This window comes from Accipiter gentilis, chromosome 4 (assembly GCF_929443795.1).
Source record: "Accipiter gentilis chromosome 4, bAccGen1.1, whole genome shotgun sequence".
NCBI lineage: Eukaryota > Metazoa > Chordata > Aves > Accipitriformes > Accipitridae > Astur > Astur gentilis.
In genome coordinates, this window is record NC_064883.1 from 16,747,825 (window position 1) to 16,771,016 (window position 23,192).

Sequence of the window (23,192 nt, forward strand, 5' to 3'; positions counted from 1 at the left end):
CAGCTGGAGGATGGGGTGATGCAGGGAGCGCTGCATCTGGAGGTAAAGGGGAAAACACAGAGCAAGGCCATACAGTTTATGGCCACCAAGAACTGCCAAACCTGTCCTGGTGCCCCAGGTGGGACACCAGGAAGAGCTCAGCACCCTCCAGCCAAAAGGACAGGATGGGAAGTATGGCAGAAGACCGTGGCTTCTGGGAGGACCTAAGTACAGCTATGCCAGGACAGGACATGCTAAGCAGCACCTGATAAAGTAAAGTGCGCTTTACTCCAGGCCTGTACAAAGCCTTCCCAGCAGCAGCCCTGCACTTGTCTTGCCTGCCCTGTCCCAAAGGCTCCCTTACAGGGAGATTCCCAGGTTCATTATGGAGGTGGAATGAAAACCCCTTGTAGAAAAAAAAAAAAATAATTGTCGGGGTGTGGCACCCCAGACTCCCTCCTGGATCACACGTTGCACTGGAACATCAGTGTGGTGGTCACAACACTCATGTCACGGTCTTACACAAGACTGAATAAAAAGGTATTTATGCAAATGACTCCCCTCATATCAAAGAGAGTGTTTTCTCTGCCTTCTGCAGCCATTTTCTGCTCCAGCCTAAAGAGTTCAAAGGAGGCGAGGTAAGACCTGGGCAGGATATTTGAAGTGCTGTAAATGTGGCTTAGTAACATATCTAAGTATGAGGTAGCCATCAGAGCCTGAGCAGTAAATATGTGAAGCTAGCTGGAAATGCACACAAACACTTTCTACTTAAGGCATTATCACCAGAAGGGAAACCTTAGTGATCAATAATGGTTTTATTCCTGATCATTACTACCTTTCTTAATTTTCCCTTATCTGCTTAAACCATAGGTTTAAAATACTGCAGTAATTGAGCTCAATGGGAAAACTGAGATGATTTTTCATTATATTAGGTAAGTGGCTTCATAAAAGCTAACAGGAAATGGACTGCACAAGCAGTTTTGTAGTGCCACAGAGACCATCCTTCTAGTTAGCTAAGAGACTGGGGAAAGTAAGCCGTGGAAACTCATCTTATTTGACACACTACAATAATTTGATATTAAAAGCACTGACCATAAACTCATTATTTTATGCAATTACTACCCATTAATTATTCTCAGAAAATGATTCAGTAGCGTGCTGCAATAAAGCCCAAGACTCAACAGCAACCCGCTTTAAGATTCATTTTATTTCAATTATTCAGTAAATGAATCTACTTGAGCCAAAAATTTTTTTTTTTTTTTTTTTTTTTTTTTTTTTATTTTTTTTTTTTTTAAGGACCCCTAAATTCAATTAAGGACTCCTGTAAAGACTCACCCATCTACAACGGACCTCTAGTCATGGAAAATTTCAACGTGAAATACAGTTATTTCAGCTTGAAATACAGTTCTTAAAGCTTGCTCAAGATTTCCACTGTGACAGTGTATTTTTCTACCACACCTATTTCTCTATAGGCACTTCACTAGACTTGCATATCTTCATCTTGAAATATGTCACACATTGCCTTTTCATCTCCCACTAGAAAGGTCTGGTTTACACAACAACCTATGATGAAATTACTACAAATTTCTGGATGCTGAAACACTTTTTTCCTTAATTTAATACATTCAAGAAAACCCATCTCTCATATACCACTGACATGGCAAGATCAAGAACTGTTCTAAGTCATGTGATTTGACTGACATTTCCCATAGCGTGGTAAAGAAGAGATCTACATGTTCACATCTAATCATTCTTCCTAAAAAGGCACAGGGTAGTATTGCTACTTGACCTCTGTCTTGTCAAACAGGAAATCAGAAACCAGAGTGATATTACATTAAAAGAAGAAAAAGGCTTACAATGTACATTCAGTATTAGAAATCAAGACTCTAAAGCTATATTACATTTAAATTGCCTAGTTACAGTGTTCTCTCCAAAAATCTCATCAAAAGGGATGAAGCCTAAGCTACACATGTGACATCACTACATAACCATAGTGCATTTCATCAATGTCATTGCCATGTCTGCAGTGTGACCCCAGTAATTACTTTAGGTGAACTGGGTAACTGACACAATAACGGTCAGGAGAAGTCAAATTCATGGAGTACATCCCATTCCACGGGGTGTCCATGAGAGGTTAACTCCAAACCAGAAAACTCAAGTCCTGTGACAGCCTGACTGCAAAAGCAGCATTTTCTATCAATGTTCAGTTTCAACTTTCCCATCTCTCATGGGTTAAGCCTGAAAGGGAATAGATGATTTGAGTCTTCTATGCATCCTTAATACAAAGTGACATTGAGAGAGTGCTGTTTGGATACTGACCACTTGGCTGTTTCAGCTGATTAGACCACAGTGCCATAGGAGGAATGGGATGTTAAGAAAACACTAGTCATTCTATCTGAAGGCTGCTAAGCATGATAAAATTCTAACAGACATAATCAATACATCTACTTGATACCACTATCTTCAATTATCACACCAAAGGATGCTTTTCAGAAGAAACAGCCAAACCCCTAACATGAGTTCAGAAGAGCTCTTTTTTTTTAATAGGTCAGGGAAATATTTTCTGAAATCTTGCTGAAATAGCTGACCACTTCCTTGTGAAGCCCTACAGTTAAGATCAACTGCAGATGCTGCCTTGCAGATAAACTATTTTCTTTCATACATTCTTGATTTTACATGTGTCAGCATATCAGGCATGGTAATAATTTCAAACTTATAAGTAGCATCTAACTAGTGTGGACTACTACATAAATCCTTAGAATTCATTTTAAGACTTTTTGATACTAAGATAACAGTACTATAAGTCATCTGAAGCAAGCAAAATTATCTTATCTGTCCATATGATTCTGCTCTGTCTCTCTACTTGCTTTCAGCAGAAAGCCCTTAAGTATGGGATTGCTTCTCAAGTGATCTCTCAAAATACTCAAGTAGCTTTATAACACATTGCATGACAAGCTTATTATGACAACTGCTTTTGCAGGTACTTCTTTAGGATGAATTGTCATGATCAAAGTTTTATGAATATGAAGAAATGCTCTTAAGAGAAAGCTCCCATCTATGTTCTGCTCTGAACCCTAGCACTGATCCCATTCAGCTGGTAGACAGTGTCAGACAGGACTTACTGTGAACAGCTTAAGGTTCAAACATCAGTAGTAAAAAATTCCAATGCCTTGAGTGGAAAAGAGAACTGTTTCCTGAAGGATAATCTGTGAATACTTCAGAAAACATTTAGTGCAGTTTTGAACCTTCAAAGTGTTGGGACACTAAAACGGATTTTCTAAATAATTCTTTCTGTCAGTTTAGGTGAGTGACAAAATTAGTTGTGCATTTTAGGGGCTGATTCAGACCTTAGAAGTGATACTGCATCTCTTACTTTTCAGTGTATTTTGCTCTAGGAAAGACTTACAGTTCCAAGGTCAATAATGAAACAATCTCCTTTGTTGAAGCTGGCCCAAGCCAGGGGGACTTCTGTGGCTCTTACAACTCTCCGGCCCTTGATATGCAGAAGCCTCTGGGCACTCAGATCATTAGTAACAACATGATTAAATCCAGAGGCAACACCACCTGCCTGAATAAAACAAAACAAAGCAGCAAGGTTTATTTCAGCTTGATTTCTGCAGACTTACCTTTTTGCTATAGATGAGGAGCTAGCAGGGGGGAAAATAGTTTATGCAGTAAGAGGCAAGCCAAAATAATATACTGTTTAACAGTGCTGACCACAGAGCAGACAAACATGGGAAACGCTGCTGCTGCTGAACTCTCAGGTGTGAACCTTTATCTGAGGGAGCACGTCACCCTGCTTCAAAAGGATTTCAGATGAATGGGGAAAGCACAAGAACCGGATTTACAGCACTCCCCTGCATCATCCAGAAGATGAGTTAATACTGAAGCACACTGTTAAGACAAAAGTCAGTAGGTTGTCAAATAAGGACTGAGGAAAAGCAGAACAACACGCAGCTCCTGCATAAGTTTTCCCAACTTCCTTAAATCTGAGATGTCTGGGTGGTTTTAGTGCCTGGTTATGCGCAGAGGGAAAGGTAATTCCACAGGAGCTCTGTAATTTTCTGAAAGGAATATTTGCAACTTAGGAGGTAACCTAGCAAGGAGCACCAAACTGGGGTAAGTGAGACCAAACTGTTGATTTGCAATCTATAGAGTGTAAGTTTAAGCATAACTTATTCCTGTAAACTGGCTTGGCTGTCTGTGAGGCAGTATTCTTCACTCCTCCAGGAGACCCAGAGCTTGGGCTGGCATAGAAACTGGCTCTTGAAATTACGAAGGAAAAAAAAAAAAAAAAAAAAAAAAAGAACGGGCAGGTCACTGCCAAGCTCTCTTACACAAGCAGAGTTAAAAGCTTCAAACTGGTTGTGTAGACCATGAAAAGTTACAAATCTCCATAATGGGAAAAAATGCTGACTGAGCAATGGCTCCCAGAGCTCCTACTATGGGGAGATTCTCAGGAGATGCATTACCTTATTCTTAAAAACACAGAGATGTTGCAAAAAAATTTTCTTCCAAAGATGTGGCTTCTGGAAGTGACACAAGAAGGAGGCTGAGACTATAGCTTTTTAAAATATAAAATTTTCGTGAAAAGTATTTGGGAGTTTTTCATCTACCTCAAAGAAAAAAAACTGCAGTAGGACTGCAAAAGCACCATTTTCAGACTAAAGTGTGGTTTTGGTCTTTTCCACTCTGTTCATGTTTTTAATCACTTAAGCACATTGGGTTCTGCATTTGAACAAAATTATTCAGTCTACAGCACAGAAATAGTTTCTGTGAGACTTACTACATCCCAAACACAGAGAGTCCCTACTGTGAAGCTCCCTTAGACACACAATTTTGAAATCTCAGGATAGCTTGATTTTAGGGGAGAAAATAATTGGGAAAGGTTTGCACACATCAGAAGAGGCACTGGTAAACAAGCTGCTGTTTTCTGTACAAGTACTGGGACTCCTATAGTTTAAGAAAGGTAGTACAGGTCTAAAACCACTAAGCATTAAAAAACAACTCTTAAACCTTCCATTTATAAAGCAAAATATTTTATTTTACTTGGGGGACAATTTATATATATTTTTATAATACATTTTGATAGCTGGTTCTTTACCTTGTATTTAATTCCTCCTTTGAAGTAGCCTACAAACTCGGTAGACTCATTTCCTTGAATTTCTCTACTTTGCACAGGCTTTCCTCCTAAATAGTCATCCATTTGAACAGCAAAGATAGCTGCAGCTGTGCTTTCATCCTGGGTACATTCTTTCCCTGAAATAAGATGAAATATTATGTCTGTAAAGCACTAATATAACTTTGAATTCTGTTGGAGAAATTGTTTGTGATAAATGGACACTGCCTTCAGCAGGCTGTACAGCCCATGTATATCTCACAATAAAGCACTACATCATAACCTTGTTCACCACCAAATGTATGACCATCCAGACCATTTAACTATTTGCAGAACTGTCTTCAAAAGCAAAAAAAAAAGCAAAAAAAAAAGTTAAAAATAGCCAAGTTTGTCTTCACTCAGCCTCTTTGAACAAGATATTTTAATTCAGTGAATTTCGCACGGCAAGTGTCTGCAGTAATGATTTTTGGACCTTGAGTTGAAGTGCAAAGACAAAGGAAGGTCACGTCAAAGGACCGATTAGATGGTAAACCATGTATTTACACTAAGAACAACTTGCCGAGCCATAACGTTAAAATAATTCAAAAGCAGTCCTCTTGACACTACAATGCAAGCAAGGGTATTTTGCTTAGTATCTTTTATTAGATTCTCTGGTACAGCTGGGAGAAAGAAAAGCAGCTTTGGGGCTCAGATATTTGCTTCATGAGCTCACACTTCATTTTGTACCTTTCAGAGATTAGCCTCTTCCCAAGACCGTGACAAAACGGCCTCTTAACCTAGTATGTTGATGGCCCAATCACACTGCAAAGCAGGCAGTATATTAAAGTAAAACTTTTAACATGGGCCCATACATTTCTGATGAACATTTTCAGTAGTTGATTGTTTCAAGAAGAGTGCAAGTAGGATGAAGTCTCAAAAAATAGGCTTCTCAAAAACTTTTGAAGAGTAAGGAAAAATGAGGTTTTCCATTTAGTTTTTATTTTTTCTTTCTAAGTAAGAGGAAGATGCTGGTATGCAAGCAACAGTTCTCAAGAACAGCTTCTCACTTACATTAACCATTTCCTTGCTTCTGGGTGACTGAGTGGAAGAATAGTGTAAAGCCCCAGGCAGTGTGGACAGAGATACCTCTGGGAGAAGGGGAAGTGTGTAGTGAGGTGTTGGCATCACCTCACAGTGTAGCAAGTCACTGGTGTCACCAGAAGCATGCCAGTAAGGTATTAGGAAAGAATGAAGCATGGGAGAGGGAGGACAGGGATGCCTAAGGGGATCACCAACCTAGCTCCTCTCTTAGGGAGAATGAGTGCCCCATTCATGGCCCAGCTGTACAAATGCCACAAGGCAACTCCCCTCTGCCCACCAACAACTGGGCTTCTTCCAGAAGCAGTGTCACCACTGCCACCACCACAGCTTTTGTGGGGACACAGGTGCAATGGAATCCTCCAGAAAGCAGCAAGGATGAAATAGGGAAAGGATCCAAAGAATAATGGAGGCATAGGGAAGAAAAGAGCATGAGGCCTGCCCAAAAAAGGTAAAAAAAAAAATAATTACTGAAAGCAGGACGTAACACAAAAACCTCAGGGGGTGAGCCCTATCACTCAGTGATAGCATATTGCCACACAGCAAGTTCTTCTTTCTCAGACCCGGGTACCCCCTTAAAGTTGGAAGTAAAATTTTGGTTGGTTGATTTTGGTGGGTTTTTTTGTTGTTGTTGTTGTTGTTTTTCCCCGTGGAGTTATTCATGTCTATTAGGAGTAGATCCTTCAGATTTATTGCTTGCAATTATACAACAGGGTTCAGGGTCAAAGAAACCTGGTTTTGGAACAGTGTTAGATACAAGAACCACTACCAGGCTTGGTCTCACAGCTGCTATGCAATAAAATACTCCGTGAAACCCTGTTTAAAAGAAACAAATAAGCATCAATCCAAGTGTAGGTTATTCAAACTTGTATGAAAACAAAGTTTACCTTACAGTCCGAGGCACAAACAGCTATAAATAAGCTAGAGTATATAGGAAAAAGAAGAAAATTTTTTACCAGAATAGATCCTGGTTCACATGGATATGTTTTATCACTTACTCTCTGGAGACAAGGGTTAAAAAATAGTTAAAAAACACCATGCATGATTTTATTAAACATAGTAAGTGGGGCATAGCCAGTCTTACTCCTACAAGTAGCCTTATACTGGCATAGTAGAAGCCATTTCCACTAGTGATAGTTTCAAGTTCAGACAGCTCCCTTAGGATTAGCAGTTTAGCTACTAAGACATCCCTGAAGTGCCAGGGCAGACAACCAAGCCAGCATCTCTGAACAAAGTTTAAAATGGATACAGCTACCACAACACAGATCCACATTAATTGCCTGGCCATGCCAAGGTCATTGCAGCACCTGAGTTGCTTCTTCAGAAATTATCCAACCTGGACAGCACTTCAGCGTATGTGAGGTATTTGGCAAAACAGTGGCTTTCACATAGGAAGCTTCAGGCCAATAGAACAACTGTTTGGTCACTTTAACCCTAGAATACCAGTCACAGCCCAAGACTGTCAGCACATCAAGGTCACAGACCATCCTCCCATGCTCTAGGCCTCCTTCTAACCCCTTGGGTATGCCCAAGCAAGGTATTAGAAGGAAGTCTGCCACTATATAATATTAACATTTTAAAAAATTAATATATTGTATTAGTAGAATATTAAAATTCAAAAGCTCTGCTTTTAGTCTGAATTTGGTGTCTTTTTTTGGTGAAGTCAGAATCCATTCAGACTCAAAGCCACCACGTGAGGCCCATGCAATAACACATACCACAGATGACATGCAGGAGTAGGACCGTGTCACCAAGCGGCAAGGCCCTTATAAGTATCTAAGCCCAAAGTCTGTAGGGTTTCCACCAATCTAATTTCACAAGAGTTCTTTCCATCCCAAAGTCTGACTTTTTGATTTCACTTCCAGTTGCAAAGAGTCCTTCCCTCTTTCCCTGGGAAGTGTCTACTATACCTTAGCTACTACATAAGTAGTTCTAACTTCATTAACAAAGGTCTAAACAGCCAAACCCCGCTATTAACTAGCGGTGCTGCTGCCATAAGAACATCTGCCAGAAATTCATTTACACTGCCATCTATGATTATACTCTCATCAGAGACAGACACTATCCTGCATGCCAGCTGGATAACGCATAGCACATGCAAAACTAACAAGCTTCAAACATTTATGCAGAAACAATCCCAGCTTTATCTGCTATTCTTTTTCAACGAATCCAACAGTACAATGAGAATCACAGCAACTCAAACACATTAGTGTTAATACAAATTGACCTGTCTTTATGTGCATTCACTGAGATAACTGCCTACAAACACAAACCTTGTGATGGTGAAACAAGAACAAAGTAATAGATCTCAGGCAGCTACACAGCCACCACAGTGGTCGGATGACTCGGTGACCAGACAAGGAAGTCTCAAGAAACCTCCAAAAGATGAGGAAGTCACCTAAAACGCATCCTATGTCTGACTTCTGTTTTGCTGTAAACAGGGTGTTAGTCAAGGTTGAAGGCAAAAGACAACAGCCCAGTTCCAGTGTTCCCAGTTGCTTCAGGAGGGGCTATACTAGGCTGTCAGACTGATAAGCGAAGCCAGGAGGTTTTACAGAAAACCTGGTGGCTCTGCCCCCGATCTCCATATCGTCAGAAAGCGAAATTAGTCTAGCTGAAAAAGGCACCACCAGGACACAAAGCAGTGCAACAACGAGGTGAAAATTTTGGTCCCAGAGGAAACAAAGGCAAGAACACTCTTCACCTGGATGAAGGGGGGAGTTCGCTTGTGAATCCTGGTTGGATGCAGCCAAGACTTGACTTCCACCCTTCACCGCCCTTCCAAACTAACCTCACAAAGCAAGCAAGCGTCCACCGTTCTGCCACAACCCCAGAGCCCCTTAGCACGGCCGCATCAGAAGCGGCGAGGCTTGGCATCGCCCAGACCCTTGGCTGTAGCCCTATTTCTGTTACGAAGCGCCTCAACTTGGAAGCTTCACGCCCGCAGGCCTCCTGGAAAGGGAGGGCGAAAGTTCCACCTCCCGACCCCCCGGAGCCCGGCGAAGCCGCAAGAACCTTCAGCGACAAGCCAGGGCACGCCCCGCCGCCTGGCGCTGCCCCCCCGGCCCCAAGACCCCCGCCGCCGCCGCCGCCGCCGCCGCCGCCTACCGAGCCAGTAGTGGAGGCGGTAGGCGGCGGCGGCGCCGCGGCGGACGGTGCGCAGCACCAGGTAGGCGTCCCCCACGAAGAAGTCGCCGTGCCGGCTGGGGGGCACCGGCACCAGCTCCAGCCGCTCGACCCGCCACACCTGCAGCCCGCTCTGCTGCCCGGCCGCGGCGAAGGCCGGCGGCGTCCGGCCCAGAGCCATAGCGAGCAGCGGCCAGCGAGGAGGAAGGCGGCGGTGGCGGCAGCCGCCCCCAGCCGCGCCGCTTTTCTAGGGCTCGGCCCGGCCCCCCGGGCGGAGCGGGGCCAGCCCCGCCCGGCAGCCGCCGGGGTGGGGACCCCGGTCGGGGGAGCGGCTGGCCCCCGCGGGGCAGCGGGGCGCGCCGCGCCTCCCCTTGCCGGCTGCCGCGGGCGGCCCCGGGGCGGGCGGGCTGGCCGAGTTGCTGTTTATTTGGTAGTTTTGAACAGGCTTACAAAACTCGGGCGGCATACCTTTTCCTTCTGCGCCCCGCCCCGAAGCCGCTGCAGAGGTGTTATAAGAAAGTCAGCCTCCCTTGCTGCGAATGGACAATTTTTCTCAATTCTAAAATGGGAAGAAAAAATTAAAAAGTCAGGAAAGCAAAGCGCAGCCGGCCTAGACCAGTAGCTGTGGGTGTTACCGTGTTGTGCATTTGGCGTATACAGTTATCACATCTGCCTTGTTTTTGTAAGCTGCTGGTATCCAACTACAAAGAGTTTTTATAGCTTGCGCTTGCTGCTGGGCTCTTCCCCCCCCCCGAATGGAATGGCAGAGCACAGGTCTCGTTCTCTGTCCAGTAATTTCACTTCTTCGTCCAATACGGCCAGGAATCTTGTCGTAGGGGGAAAAATCTCGGGTTGTTTTGTTTCGTTTTAAGATTCCAGATGAAGTCCAGAATTTATATAAATTTCCCTTTCTCAGAAAATGGAAAGCATTGTGCTGGTGTTTTTCCAACACCATGCAACAACAACCCCAAGGGGTTAAACCCACTTCCTACTTGTCCTTTACAAATGGTTGGTACTTCAGTTATCCTGGCAGTCATTACAACACGCAAATTATAGCAAATCACTGCTTTCATCTGATATTGGTAGGAGGTAGATTAATCTGGATGGGGCACAGATAGGTACAGCTCAAGCTGCCATTTCAGAGAGGGTTGTTTATAGGGCCATTATCTTATCCACCTCGATCAGCTGAGGCTCGTGATTTCTCCACTAGTTAGGTTTAGCAAGTTAATACAAGCAGAGTGCAAGTATCCGCCTGCGGGTGGATCGGGGCTACCTCAGTAAGGAGGGAGAGATGCTACTAAATGCAACAGAGCAGCTGGAGAACATCTTCTCTGGCAAAAAGTTTAAAAAAGCACTACATCTAACAAATCCTTTTAACTATCTTACCTGCCTTCTTTTTATACTGTCTGGTGTACAGTTTACCTATTGAGGGAAAGATGCTGCTACACAATATGTAGCTACTACCACCCCCCATTTTGGTGAACATCCTGTCATCAGCTTGCCGGACAGAGGCGTACAGGCACCCTAAGCTCCATCCCCACTGTTTAAAAAAGGAACCTGTGGGTGCTCTGCTTTGTCCAAGGTCCAGCTGAACATGTTACAGCTCACCCTTACCAGTTCACGGTCAAGCATTTTATCCCTCATTCTGCCAGGGCTGAGGACTTGGTGAGGCTGAGCCTGCTTGATAAAGCACTATGCCTCCCAGATGAAATACTTTTCTCCAGACTGTTCACCATGTGAAGAAGAAAAAAAAACTTTAGGAAGAACAGCCAAAAAAATTCCAGCAGTTCCAGTTTCAATATGGTATCAGATGTTTCAAAATATCCCTAAGTGGTTTCTCGGATTTACCTTTCCATCTATGCCAGTTGTTCTTCTTTTCACTTTCAGTTTACTTAATTACACCAACCAGTTTTTCTTCTCAATTGCATGCCTTTTTGCATTCCTGTGCATTAGCTTTAGTCAGTGTGGGTAGAACTTAGTACATACTCTATAACTGTATGAATTGACTATTTCTTCTGAGGTTGGCAAGTTGCACTCACTTTAGAAGTGTGCTGGGTTTTGCCCATGAATGAGGTCAAACCAGCCTGGTGTTACGCAGCCTCATGTCTTCTATCTGTTCTGCCTGTCTTGCCAAGCTAAGATTGTTTGTGCACAGATTGGACAGGCCACTTGGTCAAATTTCTATCTCCTTATTCTAGCTTTACATTTTCAATTGACAGACCAAATACTACTCTCAGCTGTAATCCTCCTTGCTGTCATGCAATGCACACTAATGCTATTTGTTCAGCATTGACCGTGCCCAGTATCACACACAAATGGACAAAGGTTAAAGACACAAGAACAGTTTAATTGTTTTGTCTCAGAGTCTGTGGCACTACTCAGACACAAAGGATGTTAGTACTGATGGCAGAGTTTCCTCATGCCCAAATTTGTCCTACTAGGATTACGTACTATGTAATCACTTACTGGCTGCTAGCAAAGAAAACCTTGGGTTGAAGTTTTTATTGTAAGTGCCAGGATATTTGTTTGTACTCTTCCACATGAATTTTTGTCTGTTTGCAAAATCTTGCTTTCGCAATCTCACTCCTTATGAATGTTGTACTGTCTTTTGTCTTGATCCACTTCCATCTATTTTTTGTAGCAAAAATAAGCACTGGCATTGTTAACATTACACAGATTTTCATAACATTTTAAATAATCAAAAGCTTTCTAACATGCAGGTATTCAAAAGTGAAATTTTGGAGAAAAAAAAAAAGAGAGGTATCCTAGGATTTGTACATTCAGAAAGAATATTTAAAATTACTTTTAATGTGCTTTTGCATGTTGTTTGATGTAGTAATTGAAGTGGAGAGGACTACAAAACAACATTGGTTTTGTGACTCAGAAGTCCTGGATCAAATTGTAATTACTATACTCATTAGAAATTGCACTGTAATGGAATTTCAGACTACCTTAACATTTCAAAGAATTACATTCTGATTTCCTAAAGATCATACTTTGCCAATAAACTATGGCTTTCTCAGAAGGATGGCAAAGGCCTAGTCCCATTTTAGCTTTGGAGTAACAAAGGGAAATAATTTTGCCTCACACCCTTTCCTCAGGAGGAGGTTGGATTTAGCAATTGGCTGCTGTTGCAGACCAGGAACACAGTCATGGAGTAAAGATGTAGATTTCTACCTGCTTGACTGCACTGTTTGAGGTATGGCCACCTTTAAATGCCTGCTTTTTTTCCAAGTCCTGATAGGTCACACAGGAGTGTCAGAAGGTGTTCCTGCTCCTCTCCTAGGCTTAAAGCAGCAGAGATTCAAATGTATTTAGTTTAAAGCTTTGGTATGACACAGAGAATTTGAGGACTTATGAAAAACTTTGCCATTTAATTTGGCTAATTTACTTCCAAAGCCTTTCGTTATATTGATTAAGGGATCTTTTTCCCTTAAAGTATTGTTGTCTTATACTGCATATATGCAGGGTGTGAGTGTGCATACACATATGAAAAACCAGAATGCAATGTACCGAGTTCTGATTTTTGTCCCAGTCAGAGACAAGGATTGCAACAAAACAAGGTGTTGTTTCCAGGTGATATATATAAGGAACCCAAAGGGCTTCCAGAAGCTGAGCCCCAGCATTTTTCCCAGTAGGAATAACTTTCACTATGGATTGTTTAAGGCTTAAGGCTTTCTACAAGGCTGATACCCGGCATTGAATTGCATACAGTTCCAGGAACTAACAGTGGAAGGAACGAAAAGGGAATGTGAGGAGAGAATATTTTCAAATGTCATGAGTGTTTCCTTCTACAATGTTTATTTCTTCTTTGCCACATATACCAAACACTCTCCTGAACTCTGTGACCCTACCTCAACAATGGGATTACAGATGTTTAGTTTCTCCTCCAGTTTCACATTAAAAAGTTTGCTGTACACAGATTATGTGTGTCAAATCACACTCTTGTCTAAACAGTTGCAGAAGTCAACCCCTGTTCTCATCTGTTCTGTTGCTGAATTATGAATCAATAGTTACTCCAGATTTACTGCAAATACAGTAAGTCAGTTCACAGATTTGATCTAAATTCTTATTTCCAATATACTTCTAAAAAATAAAATAAAATCACTGATACTGTATGAGCAGAAGGAGAATCAGACCATACAGCTTTAAAAGCCAAGCTATGAAAACCAGGCTACAGAGTTATGTTACCACTTGCTAATTCTCTCCGTTCTCTTGTCATCCCTCAAACCATCCTGTTCAGTAGCCCAGCTTCAACAGGAGAGGCTTCAGCAAAGGCAGAACATGCTGAAGAAAGACTGAAACCTAGCTTTCCTCCTTACTGGCAAAGTTTGGGTCATGAAGCTACCAGATGAAAGGCATGCAGAATCTCAGCCAGTCCCCTGACATAAAAGTAGTGAGTCCTCCTTTATATTCAAGAGAGGAGTCTGGTTTTAATCCTCCAAGTCCAGAGCAAATAAAGGGCCTTAGTGTGTAGCTTTGACGCAGGTACTAAGGCATAGAAAGGGTAGGATCACAGCTATGCTGTGTGCTCCACTTCGCAACTGGCTGGCCCCTACCTGCGCCCTGCTCTGCTGGCGTGAGCACTCACTCACTCTCTATGGCAGTGTCTGTGCTCTCTGCGCAGGCAATGAGTAATTCTTCAGTGGCACCCACCACTGCCAGCTGTGCAGGTAAGGACACCGCGTGCCCAGCGGCTGAGGACTCTCGAAATTCATTCTTCATGAATGAAGCACTTAGGTGCTGCCTCAGTAGGGCATGCAGAGGAAGCAATCCGAATGTGGGCTTCAGCCAGAGAATCTAGGAAAACATTTTTGACACTGGGCTAGTGAGAAGTGAAGTGTTAATTATTAAGTATGTTATAGCTCCCTGCATGTCCCTCTTATGTTCTTCCCCTGAAATATTCAATGAGCAGCATAAAAGTGTAATCAAGAAATTCTGATTATATGTTCATCCCAAGGCACGATGTATTATGTCTCAAGGAGTCAGAGAGAGGGAATTGAAGCACTCCTTCAGATATCCCCTATCTTTCAAGAGACAGAAGGCCTCCTTTATGTTTATATGACATGGCATTTCATTGCATGGTCATGGGAGTAGTCAAGATTCAGAAAAACATTCTCAGACTCATCATTTTACCCACCTTGGCTATCCATGATTTATCAGCCTGTCCACATTTCCTGCTCATTTGGTCTACCATATGAGTAGATCATGCTGTTCTGCATGGATAGGTGGCCTAGTAAGTTTCACCAAAATCATCCCACTGATCCTTAAGTCTGCTTCCTTATATTTAGATATAGTGGTGTCGAGTTTGATGGGGAAAATTTCCAGCTCTTTGCAAAGACTTCAAGTTCAGGTTTTCAATGAAGCAGCGTATCTTGGTTGGAAATAGAAAAATGGAAAGGCCATTCTTTATTAAGGAAGATTCAGTATTGGCCAAAATTATCACTCAGCAAGTTTTAATTAAAACAAGGCTACTTTATATCAGTTGATAGCTTTGATTATTTTTGCAAAACCTCTTTCACTCTCTTTTATCAACTTCCACGGTATTGTTAGGATTCAACTGCACACTGTTTTGTGAAACAAGGCACCCCATGAAAAATGGTTGGTTCCATTCATGTCATTCACATGGTGCACTAAAGGTTATACCTTGTCCTAAGGCACAAGCCAGTATCAGCTGATTGCTCCAGCTCATCCATTTATTTTGCATAAGTGAAAGTGGCAAGGTGTCAGATTGGTGACTTTTTTTTCATTACAAAGGATGAAGTGACATCACTTTACATTACAGAGGATGGAAGGCAGTAGGGAATTAACCCTGATTTCTTTCTTTCTTGTGTAAAGTTCAAATATATAGCCTAAAAGGGCTATATATGAGGTAGTTACAGAATTTGTCTGCATGGACTGACATTCTGTAATTGTCAAAGAGTGGTGTTTATCCATTTTCAATTTCAAAATAGTGTAATTTTGGTGTGACTGTAATTTCAGACATCTTTTGAGTATCAAGAAGTGATAATTGAAGTTTCTTATTTGTATGTTGCAGCATACAGGTTTTAATGATGGTTTAAGTTATTTTTGAATACTTGGACAAGAGGGACAAAAAAACTGCCACATTCCCATTTATCATCAGTGCAATAATTAAAATTAAAAGCATCTAAGTAAAACTGAGGAAAAGAGGTTTGCCCAAACACAAGAAATCAGCAACAATTTGAAGAAAGCACAATCATCTTCTGGACCCATTAATTAAGTATGCAACATCTGTTAAGCTCATAGATCAAGTCTCCAACAAGATATCCTTAAATCTGTGGAAGGAGTGCTTAAGTATTGGATATGGCAAGCAGGGGAGCGGAGAGCACCTGGGGAAAACATCCTTCTCCCTAAACCAGTGGCTCTTCTAGACATCTACTCACAAAGGGGAAAGGGGGAGCAATCAGATCTGTAGAAAAGTGGTAAAAAGCAAAACTGGTGGTAGTTATCTAAACTGAGGTAGGATTTCAGTTTAATTTATTTCATTGCATTCTTCAAATGGTAAATGTTTCCTTCATTAATACCTTGATACAAATTCATCTGAGAGGGTTACTAAATTTAACATAAAAAGGAACAATCTCTGTGCAGCATTAAACTAAGATCGTAAGGAAAGGATATTTTTGCCAAGATTCTAACTGCAGGTGTATTTTGAAATAAAGTTATTCTGAGATAACTTTTTCTCTTGAATGAAGATAATATGTCAATGCCTTTATGCATTTAGAGGCAGTGTGTGTGAAAAGCAAAGTGTGTGCATCTCCAACCCCCGTTTAGCAAGTAGTGCCTCTGAATTCTCAGAGGAGGAATAAACTTATTAATTGTAGCTGCTTTTAGTGGTAGATATCCATGGAGTAGGCCAGATTCTCTATTCCAGGAAAAAAAGTTGTAAAATTAATTTAGCCATGAATAAAAATAGGATTTAAGCTTCTTTACATTTTCAGAGTAACATGGATCACTCTAGTGGTATGGCTGCTTTTTAAATACAGAGTAGCTCCTCATTAATAGATATCTGCAAGTATTGAGCTGAGTACTTAAAATTACACTTTTCATCAAATCTCACATATGAACTTACTCTGGATTTAGAAACCATGTATTGAAACTATTTTTTTCAAAACATTCATTGACCTTCACATAAAAATTGAAACACCTTCTAACAATTTTTTCAGTTTTTAACTCACTGACCCTGGAGAGTCATTATTACTCTTAAGATTACTTAAATCTCTCAAATATCTGAAACAGAAAAGAAGCAGAGGGAAATGTGGGAAAGAAGGGGAAGACTTTCTGGTTTATGACTCTCTGAAGAAAAGTCTCTTTGAAGGTTTCTTGAATTAGGTACACCAACCTGGAGAAATAAACATTTTCTAGATTGTTCAAAACATCCAGTTCTTATCAAGCTCATATAGCAGAGTATTTATGCCTCCCACTTGTTTTCTTAAAGCACAAGTGTATTGTTATACTTCAACTAATGAAAGGCTAAGGTGGTTTCAAACTCTGAGAATAACACATTTGAGAATTATTAATTTTGTCACTATGTGTCAGTTTTTATGTATTAGCCAATTTTAATTATACCAGCACAAAACACTAAGATCACTAACAAGAGTCCTGTCACAGTGTTTTAAAATTAATACTCTCAGCATTGCTTCAGTTTGAAGAGGGCAAGAAAGTTTCCTTTATCAGCCTTCCCAAATTAAGTGAGTAGTTTCTAAGATCACTGACATTTTTTGGGATCTGCCCAGTGAGTTTAGCAGAACTAAAAGCAAAGCTATCTCAAGGAGAGCAAAGTCACCCATAAATTCGTTTCTACATCAGAGTAATCAGATTTTAAAAATTACATTCTTCCTTTTCTCTGAATTATTGAAAGTATACTAATTCTCTAAAAAGCTGCTGAGATCTGCAAACCTGCTGGAGGCAGCTTCTAAAATAGTTATCTTTTGGTAACACATGTTCAAGATGGGGTTTTGATGTTGCTCAAGAGATCTACAGTAAGATCTATTTTAAATCAAAGCTTGGGACTGATTCCTGTTTCAAGAGTCTGAGACATACTTACTGGAAAAGGACCCAATCTCTCCGTTTTCTGATTAGTACTATGCATAGAAAGCATGGAGATGCCTTGACATTAACTGTTGTACTGTCAACATAACATTTATTTCAAAGTTGATTTCATAAATCTAAGTGTCAAGGAAAGACACGGAGCAATATTTTGTTAGGGTTTTTTGCCACTCATCAGGAACAAGTCTTTTTCATGAGAAAGTCTAAAGAACACACATTTCATATCAACTCAAGTCAAATTAGCAAATCATGCAACTCTCTGAGCCCTAGACTCCAAGGCAAAAATTAATCTTATGGGAATCAAAACATTTTCTTAATGTCTTGTTTTAAGGAGCCTATTACTCTAGAGAAGGCATGTCCTCAGGGACACAAGTGTATTATCTTTGCAGACCCTGTTCTCCTGACTCATCTTACAATTTGATTGTCCACTGACAATGGGCAGATACCAGATAAAATAAAGTGTGAGGTAAAATGCATAACTGATGTGAGACAGAGAAATGTGCAGATTATTTACAATCCTAGCTAGCATTAGGTTTAGTTCCCAGAATAAATTAATCCTCCAACTGTAAAAAAAAAGAGCTAACATCTCCAATATTTATCATCCCCTCATTTCCTTCATGTCAATAATACTGTATATAGTTGTGCTCCCAAACAGAACTACAGCATTCACTCCTTCCAGAATAAAACAGTTGAACAGCTACAAAGCACCCTTTAGCTCCTCCTCCAGATCAGTAGTTTAGGTACCTCTTTTCCCTTGGTCTGCAGTTTATTCTGCTAAGGTAAATCCCATCCCACCATCCTGGTGCAATGCTCTGAGGTCTCTGGCACTCTCCTGTCCCAGGTGTCCATGCTCTGCTCCTGAGCTTTCTTGACTAGATCTGTCCAGAAGCCAAACATAAATGTTATCTCTATCCCAACCATTCCCCTTTCCTTGCTTTATATATATATATATATATATATATATATATATATATATCTCACTTCTGGGAGTACATTTCTCAAATTTCTACTTTTAAAAATAAAATCCTGAACAGCACCACAAAAGGCTGGGGGATGCCCACTATTACAGGACATACGATGTTGTAGAACTGTGATCAAGTGTGTGGTGCTAGAAAAAACAACCAAACAAAAACCAATCAAAAAAAACCCCAGATCAGTAAAGTCAGTGAATAAATTTGATAAATTTCCTGCTCTTTTCTTCAATGACACAGCGACACAGCAACACAGCACTATGTACATGGACTGTGTGCTTGAAATTCCAGATCTGGAAGTCACTTAAGGTTTTGCCCAACTCTTCCTGGACTCAAGACAAACTTTTTCCTTACTCAGTGCAAAGTAGCCAACATTATGTGATTGCACAGCCCCTGTGTGCTTGGGGTCATGTTTCACATGGGGCATGCCAGCCAGCTTTTAGAAACATAATCAGAGGGAAGGGTGCATATTGGTACATTATTTTAAAATACACCAGGCCATTATATTCCTTTTCCTTCCTTGCCCTTTCCACAAAGCTAGAAAATTTCCTCTGTTGAGAAAAGAAAAAACCCTTTGGTGTCCTTGGACTTTCTCTGTTTCTAGTTATTTTCACAAGTAAAAAATTTGTTATTTACTTTCAAAGGCACATAACCATCAACAAGAACAATCATCCTCTCAGGAAAACACGTATGGGAGCGCATCTGTTTATGGCTTCGTGTTTTGACTTTCCACTGGCTGCCAGGTGATTGCTGTTTTCCTGTCCATCTCTTGAGCTGAACATTCAAGGAATATCACCACTGCTTAGTTACTATCTTCTTCAACTGTGTAGGAAGCAAGTGAAAATAAACTGTTTCTCTTTACAAAGTAAAAGATCATAGGTAAAGAGTCAGCTGAGGAACATGCTATTACGGATAAGTTTATTGTGCTAAGTATAATTTTGGTACAACATACATGACAGGCGCTTCCTTGTTTTATTTTTCCAACTAAGAAAAGGCCTCTGTGGAGGAAAAGTAGCACACTGTTTATAAAGCTTTATGTTTTAAACAGTTACAGAACAGACCTTGTGTGTTTCACACGCTGTCTGTTGGTTTGTAACTTGAGGAAATCCCATGCTACTAAAATTAAACTGGCTCTTTATTAAAAGAACCATGGGCAGGCATCCTGCAGCGACAGCAGCCCTTCTGGCTGCGTGCATCCAGCTGCGTTCTCCGAGGCCCTCTCCTCATGGCTCCCTACCCGCTTCTCTCCGGTCTCCTCTCTGCTTGTTGCCCTTCACTACAGTGCATGCAAAATTCAGCCAGACCATTCCCAGCACTTCTCGAGCTGTTACAGCGGTTGGTGGCAAAGTAGAAGAGGGTATTAGTCTTATCTAAATGAAGAGAGGCATCCCAGAACATTTTCATTTGGGCTTCACTCCTTTATTTAGTATTGCACAGCTCTCCTATCTGTCTTTTTGGATGCAGTTTGTGCCTTTTTAAAAACAGTCCCTTATGTAAAACAAATTAATATTTTTCTTCCTTATATGAACTAAACAGCACATCTGTATAGTGTTAGCTAACTGTAATTATGTTACTAAGGTAATAAAATTACCCTACTGCTATCACTGCAACATAAGATGTAATGCAATGCTCAAAGCAATGTTTAATGGAGCAGAGGACTATCTGGCAGAAAATCATTCCTTACATTTTTTCCAGTGTGTTAATTTTAATTGTGGTCAATACGAATTTTTTTTATTGCAAACAAATCTGCTACGTTTACCAGTTTTTGTAAATCAGGTCTCAGAAAGATCTTAATAAATTAGTAATAATTCTTTAAACTTTAGATTGTTTGTCTATTGTTAGTCAGGTTGTTTCATGCCTTTTTAAGATTTTGTTCCACAGGAAAGGCATAAAATTTGGTATTTCAAAGGCTTAGTGTGACAAGGATATTAACACTTTCAGCACGACCAGCGTGATCCTGGAACCATTTACAGTACCTAAAATTTGCTGACCACCTGAGTACTCCATATGTGTGTCCTTAATTTTTCAAGTGTACGTGTTTGTGATGGAGGGAGAATATGGAGAAGTGTCTTTAGTTGAACTTGGGCATAAATTCATGGCAAATAAAATATAAACAAAGTTACAGAAATGTTGACAGAGCTTAGATTAGAATTAGGAGTCCTGTGTATAATTCAAACACTGATTTTAATCTGCATGGTAATCATTCACATGAGTAGGATCTCAGTTCAAGAAATCACAGGACACATGGCTAAATACAACAGCTTTAGAGATAACGTTGAATTTTAAGTATATGGGGGGGTGGGGGGACAGACGATTTCCTGAACAGAGACCTTGAAATCTTTGTTTGTTTTATAATAAAGATGTGTAGGGTAAGTTCTATACACACACAAAATATTAGTATTAATAACTTACAAAATCTCCTGATTTGTCTTTATAGAGTCAGTATGGGTGGGTGGCAGATCTGAACATGCTTTTGTGTAACACTTGCTTCTTCTGATCATTTATGAGATTACGGTATTAACAGTTAACCTGTAAGTCTGCTTCTTCCTTTTAGTATTTCAGAAAGTATCCAAATTCACTCTCTGTATTTATATAAGCTGTAGAGGTTTTTATAAAGCAATTCTAAAGGAACAATCCAATAGTGTTGTCTAAAACAAAAGAATTCACCTCTATAAGCCTGCTCCAAAGTACACCGAAGTCAATGGAAAAATACTGACTGGCCAGAACAGATTTTAGATCAGCAACATTTTTGGTAAAGGATACTGGTAATTTCCCATACGCTGGGCTAAGGGGTGCCCACGCCACAGTTGACTGTGTGCCTAAATGGCTGACATAGCTGTCAGCAAGATTTACAGTGCATTTGCACCCCCACAATGGCAATGCAAAAGTAAAAAGGATAAAGAGATTTTGCATGTATCTCCAACTGCTGAGGCATGAGAACACCACTTTAGCCAGTACTTGATACAAAAACTACTCTCCACTTTCTCTGAGGTTTAAGAGCTTTGTGAAGCACGTCAGGGGAGATGGAGATCAGCCTGAATGGCACATATCTCTGAGGGGGAATCTCAGGCCCTCTTTGGGCTCTGAAAGAACTTGGGTGTGCAACAGAGGGACAAGGAGATGCTAAGTTGGGGCTAGTGTGAAGAGTTGCCACAGCACTCTGCTCTGCTAAGTGCTTCTTCCCTGTGTGCCTATGAACCATTACAATGGGCAATGGTGTGTAGAGACTCAGCAAAAGGCTGATGACACTGCCCTCCTGCTGGGTTCTGTTGGATGCTGGAGTGCACCAAGCTGACATTGCAGCCAAGGCAAGAACTGCTCTCCAGAGAGCACCTAAATCTCCATGTTGTATGGCAGTATTGCCAGCTTCTTCAGACCAAGCCACGGCATTGTGCTGCTAAGCTTGGTGAGGTATTAGGGGCAGCAGCCCCTGCACAGCTGGCTGGCGGCACTACATCTGCTTTTCACAAAGGCTACAGCTGGGTGTCACATCCCTGTGGGAATTTGAAAGCAATGTATCTGTCCTGTCAGTAGCAATAATGCTCTTTAAGCTGCTTCCTAGCAAGGATGTGGTGTTGGAGAAAAAGAAAACTTTATAATTCTTCATAGTGTTCTTAAAGGAACAGTTGGTATTTTTTTACTTATATACTTTGCATATGGTAAATGTATATAGTATATGTAATAATTACATCAAAGTAGGTGAACAAACTAAGCCAGCTTTTCAAGGAACTCTTAGGTTCACAACTCTCAGTTTTGATTTTTAGTGTATCTCTTCTAGTAGATTTGGCAGTAAAGTGCATTATCCATGCACAGATTTATTGCAGGTACCGTAGTTTCCTTAATAGCCTTTGCACACCAGAGGCTCTAGCAACTGGCACCCTCCTCACTGCTGAGCAGCCCTGTGTTTTTTTCCTGGCTCCTCTAATGAAAGGGTGAAGTTGCGCAAACCAGGAAATGGGTGTCTGTAACGTGTCCATGTGTCTCGCTCCCCACTGCAAGCAAGCACAAGGGGCTACCCCCATCTTGTTGGTCAGAATGAAGATATACTTCTGTCATATACATTTTTAAAGATGAGGTGTCATGCGTGGAGGTTAAGGGCAAGTTCATAGCCCTTTTCCTCAGAAACACTGGAATTATCTCCACATGCACTGTAAGAGATTAAGTTTACCTGAGAGAGTTTGCCTGAAACTGATTCTTCCCTCATGCTTTTGGGGCAATTAATTTACCTGCTTTGTGCCTCCTTTTTCCCATCTGTAAAAAGACCAAGCCAATAGCATTCCTTCGAAGGACGACTGCTCTGTGCCTCACTTCATTATACTGTCACCCCTATTAACTATGGGGAGGCCCAGCTAAAATTTTATAATTATCCATGATTAGCATAGATACAATGCTATTATATTATGTCTACCAACAAGAGGTCCATATCCTAACAATCTCTGAAATTGAATTTGTCTTAAATCTTTCATTTGCCATGCACAGAGAAAGCACCATTCGCTGGGCTGGGTTTGCCTGGCATTCAGAAAATAGGGCATTTCCAGGCAGACTGGGGACTTTATTCTTTCCAAACCCAAATTTGAGGAACCCCAAATTTCAAACAAGTCTCTGGAGATGCAATACAATTGCTCCCTGACTGGTAGGAAGCTCTCTTTAACAAAAAATATGCCCTTTTTTAGTCTTAACACCTTACACAAGTTTTATTTTCACTAAGGGTTGCATCTGGGAAATCCTGGAGAAACGCTGAACTCCACAACTATGCACACAGAGCCATGAGATCATTGCTTAAGGGTTTCTTACTAGTGTCGCAAGCTTTCCACAGTGGTGTGTAGCTCACTGTCTTTTGGAAAGGGCAAAAC

The 23,192-nt window shown here is 41.0% G+C and overlaps 1 protein-coding gene across 3 annotated transcripts in view; it reads right to left on the reverse strand.

The window, feature by feature from the left end:
* The window catches only part of SCIN (scinderin), a 53,158-nt gene extending 43,648 nt beyond the window's left edge, over window positions 1-9,510 (reverse strand). The window contains exons 1-3 of one of the 3 annotated variants that reach the window (XM_049798748.1): window positions 9,284-9,510; window positions 5,084-5,238; window positions 3,386-3,547 (exon numbers count right to left, since the gene is read on the reverse strand). In XM_049798748.1, the coding sequence (XP_049654705.1) occupies window positions 3,386-3,547; window positions 5,084-5,238; window positions 9,284-9,482 (516 nt within the window). In that variant the 5' untranslated portion in view covers window positions 9,483-9,510. Of the gene's footprint in view, window positions 1-3,385; window positions 3,548-5,083; window positions 5,239-8,448; window positions 8,491-8,966; window positions 9,042-9,283 lie in introns of those variants that run through there. The other 2 variants (XM_049798751.1, XM_049798750.1) reach the window with 2 other exon arrangements.
* Between the last annotated feature and the right edge of the window lie 13,682 nt (window positions 9,511-23,192).